The sequence below is a fragment of the Lissotriton helveticus genome, chromosome 1_1, assembly GCF_964261635.1.
Source record: "Lissotriton helveticus chromosome 1_1, aLisHel1.1, whole genome shotgun sequence".
Taxonomy (NCBI): Eukaryota; Metazoa; Chordata; class Amphibia; order Caudata; family Salamandridae; genus Lissotriton; species Lissotriton helveticus.
Genome location: NC_136057.1, coordinates 221,595,672 through 221,609,100, shown reverse-complemented (window position 1 = coordinate 221,609,100; position 13,429 = coordinate 221,595,672). Strand labels below are relative to the sequence as shown.

At 40.2% G+C, this 13,429-nt stretch overlaps 1 protein-coding gene across 5 annotated transcripts in view; it reads left to right on the top strand.

Moving 5' to 3' along the window:
- The window catches only part of LOC144786304 (glycine N-acyltransferase-like protein 3), a 125,425-nt gene that overhangs the window by 60,681 nt on the left and 51,315 nt on the right, over window positions 1–13,429 (top strand). For 4 of the 5 annotated variants that reach the window (XR_013602220.1, XM_078665332.1, XM_078665333.1 and 1 more), the window contains 2 exons: window positions 6,458–6,565; window positions 7,613–7,733. Coding sequence is in view for 4 of the 5 variants with exons in the window: in XM_078665332.1 (XP_078521458.1) it covers window positions 6,458–6,565; window positions 7,613–7,733 (229 nt within the window). In the remaining variant the exon portion in view is untranslated. Of the gene's footprint in view, window positions 1–6,443; window positions 6,566–7,612; window positions 7,734–13,429 lie in introns of all 5 variants that reach the window. The other variant, XM_078665335.1, reaches the window with a different exon arrangement.

Sequence of the window (13,429 nt, the reverse complement as noted above, 5' to 3'; positions counted from 1 at the left end):
ATAATATTGATAGCATTGCAGATTTACATCGAGTACAGACCATGTTTTGATTTGCTTCTCTAACTAGATTATTAAAAGACACTGATTTGCAGTCTGGTAAAGTCAAATATATAAATCTTTCAGTGTCTATTGTAGTACTACTTGAAAAGGAGCAATTGTCGCAGTCATGTTGCCATTTATAAGAAAGGCCAAAAAGATTTTCTACATCTACACCTTCATCTTGCAATACAGCAAGCATATACATTGGAAGTTCCTGACAATCTTGCTGAATGTTCTGTGAAAATTGATTTAGACCAGAACATATGTCTAAAACATTTCGAATTTCAGAAACACTTTGTATTTTTGTTCTATCACTGCTACATTTCTCAAACACTGAATTCAACAAACAACAAAATCTTTGATCTAGATTTTCAGCAACCTGCTCTTGTACAGTTTTGAGAAAAAAAAACCATTAACCACTACATTAGCATAGCAGTTGACACCAGAACTGTTTTCAAACTGAAATCCAACAACATCTTTAACTGAATCCTTTTCCTTTCTGCTTACAATTACTGGTTCATCAACTTTTTTTCTTTTTGCTACAACGTCACTACAATTTTTCTCATTTCTTCTTTTTCGGCCTACTACACGCTTTTCAAATAGAGGATATTGAGGTAAATTTGGAGCATAGTCTCTTCTTAACCTATTATATTCTTTTACACAATTTAGATCTGCACTAATCTTTGTGTCATCAAAATCAATCAAGTACAATCCAGATAAAGTTCTAACTCGAGATAAAGCAACATATGCCATACCCTCCTTGAACACAGAACTTCCAATATTCACCAAAGCACTATCTACACTTAAACCTTGAGATTTATGAATAGTCACTGCATATGCCAAAGAAACAGGAAACTGTTTTCTGTGGACATATAAATCTTTCACAAGCAAAAATCGGGAAGAACAACGACTGATTTGTTGTACATCTTCAATACCATCAAATTTAATTTTTATAAATTCAATTCCATCTCTATTTCGGTAATTCACAAAATCAACAACATGACCTATTGCTCCATCTACTAAACCTCTTTCCACATGTAAATTACGTTGTAAAATTGTACGACAATTTAAAGATGCATACAGTCTTTTCCATACCAGCAGTTTTAGATATTGTCTTCTCTAAAGAATCCAATTTTGATTTCAACTTTTCTGACAAAATAATAGTTGCTCCTTCATGTTCGATTTTATCAATAGATTCCAGTTACACAATCTCTTGATTTTCCAACTTTAACATTTTGTTGTTGAAGATTGAACATTCTTGCAGAGTTGGCATCAAGCATATGACAGATTTGTTTTCAGGAATTTTCATACAAATATTCTCTGGGAGAATATTTTCATTTGGAAACAAATTTGAAATTAATCGTCCATGTAAAGCTTCTTTGCCATGCTCAGTTAGTTTTCCAATTCTTACATCTTGTAGAATATTTTTATAATCTTCATCCTTTGCCTGTCGAATATTTTGAAGCAGTTCTGCATATTTGAAATTTAACCATATGTTAACATTTCCAATGCTTCCTAAGCACTTCCTGTTATCTTCATGCGTAAGTATTTTAAACACTGGCTGTCCTTTCACTGGAGTTAGTTGCAGTAGATCTCCAAAAACAATGATGTGTTTGCCTCCAAATAACACATCATAGTCTGTTTTAAGAATGTCTTGCATTCTTAAATGCACAAAAGCAAGCATTACATTTGATACCATGCTTACTTCATCAATGATAAGAAGTTTCATTTTCTTTAGGACTCTTGAAACTTCACAACAAGCTTCTCCAGATAGCTTTTGGTATTGTAATTTGTTATCATGCTCTACTGGCAGCATCAATAAGCGATGTAAAGTAATCCCTTTAATGGTGTGTGCTGCCAACCCAGTTGGAGCAGTAACAACAAGAGAGCGATGACTCCGTTCTTTTCTGCAGATATGTTGCAATTGCTTTAATCAGGAAACTTTTTCCAGTTCCTGCTTCTCCACTCACGTACAGTCGGACAGGTATAAATGATGTACATGAGCACTCTTTTTTCTCATGAGATAAACCATGCTCAATGTTTTCTGTGACTTCGTCATATATTTGTCTCTGCTCAACGTTTAGTTCTTTTTCCAAATCTTCTAAGTTAACTCCATCCTCCTGAGCTTGTTCCATGGCTCTTTCAACTTCATCCATGGCAGTGGCAGCTTCATTTTGTATAATTGGTCCTCCTAGTGGATCCTGACTCAATGAAGCAGAACTCTGACTATCTTGAGAACTGTCTCTAGCAATCTCTGGTGCAATTGTAGCTTCTTGCTGTATTTCCTCGTTCAACATTTGCAGATAATTTGAAAAAACAGGACATTCTATGGTATCCTTGGTTGCATTGAACGAATCTTCATAAGTAAGAAAATCTCCATGTAGTTCCTCTTCTGTACGCCAAGGCTTAAAGAGTTGCAAAAGAGCTAAGTAATAAAATTCCCTTTTGTCTGGAGATTCACAACTCAATTTTCGATGATTAATCAAATGGCCTTTTCTTTGTTTCACTAGACAGCCTTCACATCCAATTACAGCATATACACCTTTATTGATGTCTTCTGTGACATTCCTTTTAAAGGTATAGGTTTGCAGAACTGCATAGAGACAAACGTTCTTAAGATGTGTACTTCTATGTGGATAGTATGTATCCAACATGTTTGTCTTCAAAATATCTGTACTGTCTGGTTCTTTCTCCGCCAAATACTCTATTTCTTGTACAGATTTCAAAACTCGGTTTCGTGTTGCAGCAAAACCTAGACTCACCCAAATGATGGTTCTAGATTTGGCATATAGACTTGCTGATGATAACCGATCAGAACATTCATATGCTCCAATTTCTCGATGCGACAACATCTTCAGACTGTAACTGTATAATTTCTTGCTTAGACTCTTTTCATGTGAAATTTCCTCCCACATTTCCTTCAGTTCCATCTTTTCAGATTTTGTGATGTAAGACGTCACATATCAAGCCACAGCAATAGAGTTGTCAGCCACATATTGAATATCCATGTTAGCATTCCACATGGACAAAATAACTGGGTTGTAGTCATTTATGTATTTGGACTCCTCATTTCTTCTTAGGTTGTATGTATTTTTAGGTGATTTTCTTGTCACAGTATGTCGCAGAGAAGACATACAATTGTTCACTCTTCCTTTCGATGTTACTGGACGTGGAAATGCAAAACAACATTTCGTGTAGAACTTGTCCTTGGATTTGTATTTTCGACGACAGTATTTTCCACGACGATGGGTTTGAAAGCGTAAAACTTGATGTCGCAAATTGTTTTCTTCTGTACTTTTCGGAACAGCACATGTAGAATACTGCTCAATGAAACTCATCACTTTCTCATCTGAATCTGTTCCAAATGTTGGTGCATCTTTAATCCATAGCAGCATATGTATGTGAGGAGCACCTCTTGCTTGATACTGCTTTCTCCAAAAGAAATCCAACAACTCTCCAAGCGGAGGATTTTTTTTTGTTTGTAATAAAAGACATCATAGCTTCAAACCTATGATTGAAATACCTGCATACATTAACTGGATCCAAAGAGCACAGTTCTCCAGGTGTCTTGTATTCAATATTTTCAATGTTTTTATTTGCCTCTCTTAGAAACTCAAGTACGTCTTCCCAAGCATACTCAGCACAGCTAAGAGTGAGGAACCATGTAGGAGTTCCTAAGTTTCTCAGCATACATTTCAATTCCCCATGACGACGGTACCAATACTCGTTAGTACCATGCTGAGATGCCATGAGAATAATTAGCTGAGATTCCAAAACACTGTCTTGCAGTTTCACTTTATCCATAAAGGTCTTTGCCGAAACATTTTGTAGATGTGCTCCACTTTTCAGTATATGGTTCACTGCATAAGAAAGTCCAGACAAGTCACTCTCAAACAGTAAATGGAACAAATATGGAATGCATTGACGAAACCTTGGATCTTCTGCATATAATCTTGAAGTCCGGTATTCAGATGCAGGAATTTGAACAGGTCGGTCGTCATATCATCCACCTTCACCTGTTGGAAATAACTGTGGAAAACAACGAGCTTCCAAACTTTCTTCCCATACACTAATGGGACTTCCTTTTGCTTCTTTCATTTGAAACAAGTCAATAGCATTCCCCATTTCTTCTTTGGAATGCAATGGATGAACACTATAATGTTCATAAATTTCTTCACTTCTAGAGACATCAACTTTTTCTATTTGCCAAGCGGAGAAATCACTGTCCTCTTCTACAGTTGTTTCCTCTTCTCCCACATACACATTTTTATAGTACTGATTATTTTTTACCAGATACAACGTTGCCTTTTTGACTTTCCTAACATCCACTAATTCTTGCCAGATTTTCTTACTCTTTGTCGGAACACCATTAACTAGAATAACCAGAGGTTCCTCCTCTACTTTTTCTACACCAATTGTATCAATATTTTTCATAAAATCTAGAGGCAAATAAACAACTCTTCCCTTTAATCCTCTCTGTAAATCTGAAGGAGGCAATTTCCCTGTCTTAGGCTCCATGCGAACAATAGCCTGAAAAGGATGCACACATTGAATCAGAATAGACTCATAGGTATTTAAATCCATCAATTCAGAAGGAATGTCTACCAACTCCAGATTATAATGAACAGCTTGAGCAGGCATTCAGTTTTCATTTAATTTATTATAACAATATTTACAAATACATTGATCAGAACCCAAGTAAAATCAACTAATCTAGTCTGATGCTTATAATGAGTTTGTCGACAACATACACAAGTAAAATTAGGCCTTTCACTTGAATTCACCTTAAACTTTGTAATTTCATGTTCAAATGTTTCTGTACTTGAAATCTCTACATTCTCTTCTACATTATCTTCTATTACTGTATCAATTTCTGCACTGTCCTCTTTTTCACCAAAGAAACAAAACCCAATTTCTTCACAAATGTTTTTCACATCTAATTCAGTCCCATGCAAAAGAGCACTGTTTAACTGTTTTAGTTGAAGTGCTGGACTTTTTGCATAATACAACCTTCTCACTAATTTCCTCACTTTATTATGATGCACTGCTAACATCCTAAAATGGTGAACAACACTCTGACATACTTTTCTTGAAAGACAAGCCAGTGAATGCCCTTGCAAACCTGTTTTTTCTCTCACTCTACAAGGATCTAACTCTTGCAAAATTTTCATTTTTTGTTTTAGACTTTTCTTAGTATATGTCCGTAAGAAACTGCGAAACAAATCAATTGAATCCTGTCGCACACTACAAATACTACTACAATTCCAAGTATACACTGGAGCCTTAGGACATCTCCCTAAAACTTCACCAGCTAACACCTCTTCTGTATTTCTAAGCACAATCTTTTCTTTTTCAACCGGACAACCGTCCTTCACCTCATATGCTCGACCACTGGTGTTAACTGCATGCACACGTCCTGATGCTTTCGAACGCTTCCATTATGAAGTGGATCAGTTACACGCAAAACTGAGGTTAAGTACACCTCCAGTTCACTAAACTTGAAAAACGACTATCTTCAGTCGTGGGTGCCATATCGGAAAGGGTTGGTCTAACGTTAATTGTGTGAAAACCATGCAACCGATGAATACATTACAAGATGAACAAATGACTATCTTCAAATGTGAGGGCCATCTTAGACAGGTGTTATTTAGTGTCAATTGTGCAAAAGCCAAACAAGTGACAAATATATTAAAAAGTGACATAAAAACCAAAATTAAAGTGAAAAAACTAATTTAGAGTGAAAAATAGACATCAAAACATTCCAGTAAACTGTATAATGATAGGCCCTTTGTGTATAACATTGACATCTCTGCGAATATTCAGTATCATGGCAGCCATTTTAGAATATGTTAAACTGCTTAGGAAAACATAAGATCCATGTAAAGGATCATTAGTGGTAAAACGCTGAAAATACAAAACATGAAACTGTGATATATTAATTACCCACATATGAGTTAAAGGTATCAACTGAATTCCATACTGTCGTTCAAACTATGTGGAATCAATGTATCCAATCTTTTTATCCAGTAATTCTCTCTTTGAAGGAGGCATTTGTGGCTATGTGCAAATGCTTTACACACTGCTTTTGAGATAAGCCTGACTGCTTGTGCCAAGCTACAAAAGGGGTGGACAGGGGTTTTGTCAGTAGTGTATCCCCCTTATCCTGGCTAGAACAAAGGATTCCTACTTTGGACAAAAGTGCAAACCATTGCCAACTAGGTACCCCCATTTCTAACATAAAGCCAACCAAATTATCCAATGTTTATCTTTATGAAATGTACCGTACTGTGCTTCACTTTTATGATTTTATTTTCTAAAGGTGAATAAAGAATATATTGATTGATTGAATTTACCATCAAGTTAACAAAAAACAGAATTGTTTAAACATTTATTTTTTATTTTTGAATTCAAAATGCAGGTTTATGGCTCTTTGTCAAAAATTCGTCAGGGAAACCCATTTCATCAAGAGATCTTGGTAGATTCCTGGCCAAACTTCAATGCTGTGCTTGTGCGGCCCCAACAGAAGGTACATCTTCCTACTCAATGTTTTGTGTTTCTCTAACATATTACTTGTAACCCACTAAACACTTGACATGAGGCTGAATCGAAGATAACGTAACATGAAGGATATTGGGGATGTCAGAAGAGAGGAGAAGCCAGTGCTACATTCCCCATTCCCTGCGCTTTTCAGTAGTAAAAGGAAGAACGCCCAGTCTCAGTGACCTGCTAAGTGCTTCCTCAAAGGAGCAGCCTTCTCCAATAGGGAGGCAGATATTTCTCTCCACTCCACCTTTTTTTTTATTTTTTATTATTTGGGCATGGTTGAGGAGCTTGAAGGTGATTCTCTTATCGACGGGAAACCAACTTAGTATCCGCAGGTGTTGCGTGATGTGGCAGTGGTGTGGTAGGTTGAGGACTAGTCTGGCGGAGGTGTTCTGGATGTTCTAGGGTTTGCAGGTGAGGTTCTTGTTGATGCTGGCATAGAGTGCGTTGCTGTAGTGCAGTCTGCTGAAGATGAGGGTGTGGGTGAAGGATTTCCTGTGTTCAAGGGAAATTCAGTGTAAGGTCTTTCATTGGAAACAGGGGGTGTGGAAGCAGGAGGAAGAGACATCATTCATTTGGCGGTCCATTTTGAGTTCAGAGTCCAGGATTGTTCCAAGGTTGCGTGTGTGGTCGGTGGGGGAGGGTGGGTTCCCAAGAGCAGTGGGAAACCAGGTGTCATTCCAGGCATCGCTGTGTGGGCCCACGGTTTTGTATGCTTAGTTTTAGGCAGCTGTTCTTCATCCACCTGGCAACTGCTTCCATTCCTTCTTGAAAGTTTTTTGGGGAAAAGTTGTGTTCGTTGGATAGAGAGAGGATGAGTTGGGTGTCATCTGCGTAGGATACAATGTTGAGTTTGAAAGTTATTATCATTTTATGTTTCCTGTTCTGGCACCGCTTCAAAGCAGTGGGGTGACGCTCCTCCACCATAGCAGAGGAAATAACACTGTGTGTTATCTATTACATACCTAAAATGATTAGTGAAATATTTTAATTCTAAAATTAGTGCTTTTTGCTCTCTTATTTTGAATAGGAAGAAAACAGTAACTCTGACATGTACATGAATTCCTATGTGTACTATTTCAAGGATCCAACCAGTGTTCCTGGATCCTTCATTGGGGCCATTGACTGGTCCCAGGCATTTGAAGTGCAAGGTGAGACAGTATTATTTTGATACACATCCTTGTTTTGGCACTTAGTTATATATGAGACACCTTTTACATATGTCTGCATTTTAATCTCATTAGGTGGTTAAAGTTTAGGATGTCTACTAGTGGAGTTGTGAATGCTGTGGGAGTTTCTACAGCATTTTTTGATATCGGTGAATGTGATGTCAATGTACACCATAAAATATGTACACATTACAATGTAAATACTGATAAGTATGATGTTGATGTATACCATGAGCAATTTTCTCATAACAATGAGAATGTCGGTAAACGCAATAACAAGTCTGCATGTTGTATGTACATGTAATAACAACCTCATATCATTGCTCTTGAATCCACCCGATATGACCTCTCCATCCATCCTCAATCAGACAAGCCGCGTGACCCAAACCCAAGCATACCAGTTGATGGATTAACGATGGGGTTACACTTAGCCTGAAGACAAATGCACAAGCAGGAAAAACCCAGATTGATCTCACAGTTATGCTGCTACACCATACGAAATCCAAGGAGTTTGGCCCCAATAAAACATGTTTGATAAAAGGCATGCATTCCCGTAATTCCACAAAGTCAGATGCCACATGCAGGTAGTTAGGAACACTCAGCCAATCAGAACACAGTATGCACACTACACACAGTGATCATGTGCTCCATGTGCCGTACATCTGGACACATACACACTGGCCCACATTGCATCTCCACAAAGTCAAGAACCACCAATGCACCTGTATCAGACAGTTGAATTTATGGTTTATGACTAGGCCCAGATTTATGTGCTCTACAAGAATGTGTGATCGGTTTGTTGTACTTCAAAAACTGTACAGTACAGGCTAAAACCTCTATATATCAAAACAACCTTCAGACACAACTGTGTTGCTGCTTTCTCAGCTGCTGAGTTTAATTAAACCAACATGTACCTATTTTCCTAACAACTCTTGTCTTTATATTTTTCCAATGTAAATTCATATCTGTGCAACACATTCAATAAATACATTATGGCCCAATGACTTAGTCAAATCATCCTGTTACTGTAGGTCATCTAAGGATGTTATAGACCATCAGGAAGGAACCTTTAGCATGTCATGGAGTTGCAACTCATTTTTGTTGTTTTGACGATGACTATGCTTGTAATTAATCCACAGAAGATCCCATACAAGAGTAGAACAAGCAACACGTTAGGTTGGTTGTAGCTTCAAAAAGTGTATGCCAACTTTCAGTGTCAATAGTGCATTCCCCCTTTCAGTGTCAATAGTGCATCCCCTCTTATAGTGTTTAAAAAGTGCATGCCCACTTTCAGTGCCTCAGTAAATCACAGTGACACAAAGGACCAGGTTTATTAAGGAGCCTGGTGGAGTTTGCATCACACAAGGTGGCACAACACAACACATGAACAGATTTACAAAGCCAATCTAAAAAATGCAACACAACATAGCTGCTTGTGCTGTGTTATGTTGCAGTTCGAGCTGGGCGGCATTGCGTGGGTAGAGCATGGCATTCCTGTGCACTCACCCATGGATTTGACACAATTCCAGATTTTCAAAATTCAGAACACTGGTATTGTGTCAAACTAGTATGCCTACCAGATGGTTGTTTATTTCTCCTTGTTTTTTGATTTACTATGTGTGATGCATTCTCTATACCATATAGAAAGAAGAAAATTCATCTTTGATTTTTTGGGTGCCGGAAGGTATCTGCAGGGTCCTTACATTTGCACTAGGGAGAACACAGTTCAGCTAAAGCGGAGAGCAGAAATGCTCCATGTTTTTGTAAATAACAAGCTTTCCTGCTCATTCCCTTTCACACAATGCAGTAAAGGAAGTTCCCTTGCGGTGCCTTGTTGCATGAAATAATAGTAAATGTGCCCCAAAATGTACTAAGTGGTGCTGCCTTCAGGTTATACAACATCACTGAGCTTCGCGACTAAAATGTACACGTCAGACTTGGGCCCTCATTTAACCTGGTGTAGATTGGCTGCAAAGCATCTGGGGAAACAGAGACACCAACCTCTGCTGAATAAGTCAGAGCACGCTTTTCTTAGTAAGGCTTTCCCACCATGTAGGAAAGGGTTTCTTTCCAGAAGTGATCCAGGCAATGTGCCAACAACACTTTCAGTTTAAAGAAACAATATTTGCTGATCCGGAACACTATTATGACATGGCACAGGTATTTTTTTTGGAAAAAATAAAAAAGGCTGTCCTTGAAGCTCTCTGACAGTTTAGTTCGAGCCTAGTGGCAGCGAGCATACGCTGCTCGCCCTGCGAGGTATGCTGTACTAGGGTATGCACTAGCAGCCCTGCCCACTCTCCGCCCATATTTTTCATTGGCTTTGATTCATTGTCTTTCATAAAGGCTTCTGATTCATTATGAGGCTTGTTAGTCCCTCCTTAATACTGCCTTGTCTCCATTTGTAACCGCCCAAAAGGACTGGATCTTTTACTTTGCTTGTTACACAGTCGTCTTTACCTAGTGGGTGAGCACTATTTTGATAATGGACACTGCTGGGGACAATAGCAGCTGCTTCTTCGGTATTTGCATGCTGAGAGCGGCACCTGCTTTAGTGACAGTGCGCTCAGTTTAAATGTATTTTTTAAAACTTTGATGCCCTGTGTTTATTTCTTAGTATGTTTTCAATTTAATACTGAGCGCGCCACCCGCTTCAGGGACAACGCGCTCTATTTTTTTTTCTAAACTTTAATAATCAAGTCCTCATGTGCAAGCTTTTTCTCACAGTATGCAAGAATATCCCTCTGCCTCGAGCTGTGTTCATCGCAAACACCACACTTCCAAGTATCACCCACACATATCCATCTCGTACTGTATCTGACTACCCTAATTGAAAAGGGGGGGCCCTCGGCCCCCCCGCACGCATGGCGGCGCGGCGACCGTCTCCCCCCCTTTCCCCTTTGGTGTCTCTCGGTGGTGGGGGCGGGCCCTGGTGGGCGCGACCCACCACCGATTGGCCGGCGGCCTCCCTGACCCGGATACCAGGTAGAAGGTCCGGGTCAGGGGGGGCGGGCTACAGGAGGGGCGGGCCGGAGGGGGCGTGCCCCCCCGCCTGGCCCCTTGAGAATAAAGAGGTGGGGAGCGCCCAGGAGACCCCCTTGTCCCTGGACGCTCCCTCACAGCACGGTGTGCCCCGCACTCGGGGCTTCTTTGTTTTGTTTACTCTTCATTTCTTCCCTCTGCAGGTCGTCGCGGCTGATGCTAGAGTCCGGTGGTGATAGGCGACGCGGCAGGAGCAGGACCACGATGTACCACTCTAGGAGAGTCAGGGGGAGAGCCCAGATGAGGCCATGAGCGGTTTGGCGTTTCCGAGGCGAAGCTACACCGGCACAGATCTCGAGTGGGGGCAGGTCGTGGGCTCAGGCAAGCAAGGTGAGCCATTGGCCGTTCTGCCCCGAGGGGCCGCTCCAGAAGGGTTTGCTGTGCGCTAGATCTGGGGTCGTCTGGGGGGTGGCACACAAGCCGGAGTTCAGAAGGACTACATGGGTTCGAGTCCCGGGTGGTAGCTGCCTTTGTAATTTGTGTCTTAGTCGAGCGACTCCCTAAGAACGCCTGGAGTTTGGGCTACAATTTTAAAGTGGTTACTGTTCGGATTAGCTCACCGAACGTACCTATGGATATGTTTGTGTTTTGGCCACATGTGTACTTAACAGTTGGAACTAGGCAGATAGCGCAGGGGGAAAAAGAACTGGCAATGCAGCTGCATTGCACACGCAGGTTCGGTTCCTAGCTGGGCAGTAATCTAAGGAAAATATGTTACGATGCAAACAATATTTAGCATAGCACGAATAGTTGAGTAATGGGGCAACACAGACTCTTAGGGCGAGCAGGTCACTGGTAGCGCATTGTGGATGTGTCAGTCAATTACAACAGTATTCTGAAAGATGAGGAACAATACTCTACCTCTAATGAAATTAAATTCGACTGAATTCTTTTCTATGCTAATTTTGCCCACAAGAGGGCAGTATTTGTTGACAATATTTTCGAGCAGCATTTAAGGACTGTTTTGTACAATATTGTACCGACCAGACCGCGCTGTATAAGTGAAGGAATATTACGTTCTCGTCTCAAGTAATAGATGAATAGCATTCCTAAGCAGAATTCAGGGTGAAGTGATGAGTATTCATTAATTACACCTGCCCAGACTATTTACAGTTGGCTTACACAGGGGGTGGCTTGTAGAATTATGAGGCATAGGCCAATCTCGTTATCAAAGCACTGCACTTAAATTCAGGCGTTTTATAAACTGCAGCAACACCTGATTCTCATAAACCGTGGAGTAAGTGACTCGAATGAAACGGTGTGGTGTGTCATATCGCTGATTTGTACATTCGGCCTACCTATGTATGTGCTCGTGCTCGTATACAGGGCGCTCTTAGAGGGATACATACAGGGCTAATTGATGCTGCGCTGTGTTATAAATGAGCAGCGATGTTGTTATTCAATTCGCAGACGAATTGTCAGCAGAGGTGCCCATTGGCACGGCCATTTTCTTGGGGCATGCTTTTGGGGTGTCGAACTTACGTTGGGAGTGCTGCGTTATAAAGATGTGACGTGCTGTAAGTGTTCACTGTTTGTGTATCTGATTAACGTGGAGTGCGAGCTGCGCGGGGGAGGGAGCGCTATGAGAGCTCATAGGTATATTTGGAGATATTCAGCGCAGCCTGCGGGGAGTTAAGGTTGTGTACCGATGCAGGCGGGATATCAGGTTCATGCACGGTACCTTTGTAGCATGACCAATGGTAAGTCTCTATCCATGTAGCGCTGCTGTTTCTTGATGAGGGGAATTTTTTCTCGGCAGGAAGGAGATTAAGCCTATGCTACCGTCTAGTCGCATGTTAACAATATCGGGGATGATATCGCTTATGCATTTCTCCGGAAAAAGGTTGCCAAGCACGAAATGCTTAGGTTACATGGAAAATATGAATAAAACGCTTTATATTACAATCCGGGGTGAAATTACCAGCTAATTAGCCTAGGGAGATCAGGTTTAATGGAATATAAATGTCCATTCTCCAGAAGCCTTAAGGGTCTGATTCATTAAATATTTATGCAGCAGTCTTTATGCTAAAGCAGGGAATTCTGAAATCCAGACGTCTGCTCAAGGTCAAAACTCCCATTTTAAAATGCGCAGAAAGAGAAGAAATACGCGCTGCGAGAGACTGAAGCACATGTAAATGCCCTTCGTTAAGATAAAGCTGTTAAACAGCGTCGTGAAGTAATTTTAAACACACACAATTTTGGCATTTAAGAAAATTGGGTACATGGGTTAAAAGGATTTACCTTTGAGCACCCGAAGTATATGTGACGGTCCTGGCCTAATGTTTTGATAACCAGAAAGGCAATCACGAAGCAAAATATTTTCTCGCCAGAATGTCCCAGATCACAGAACATTGTTATGTCCTTTGTAGTAAATTGAGGCAGGGTTTGTTGTTACCAATTGTGTAACATTTTAAGGTGAGGGTGATCTGTTCTGCTATTTTTTGTGTTGCAGTGTTTGTGCTTCATTATTGCAAAATACTGTGCTGTGCTATGGCTGTTGGGTTGGATTCAGTTTTGACTATTTTGTGATGTTGTGCCCTGTTAATTTAAATTTTCTTGTTATATTACTTTGTGTATATTATTGTGTTATATTGTTTACATTAGGATATTAGGGGGCATGCTGCATTTCTAGCCAA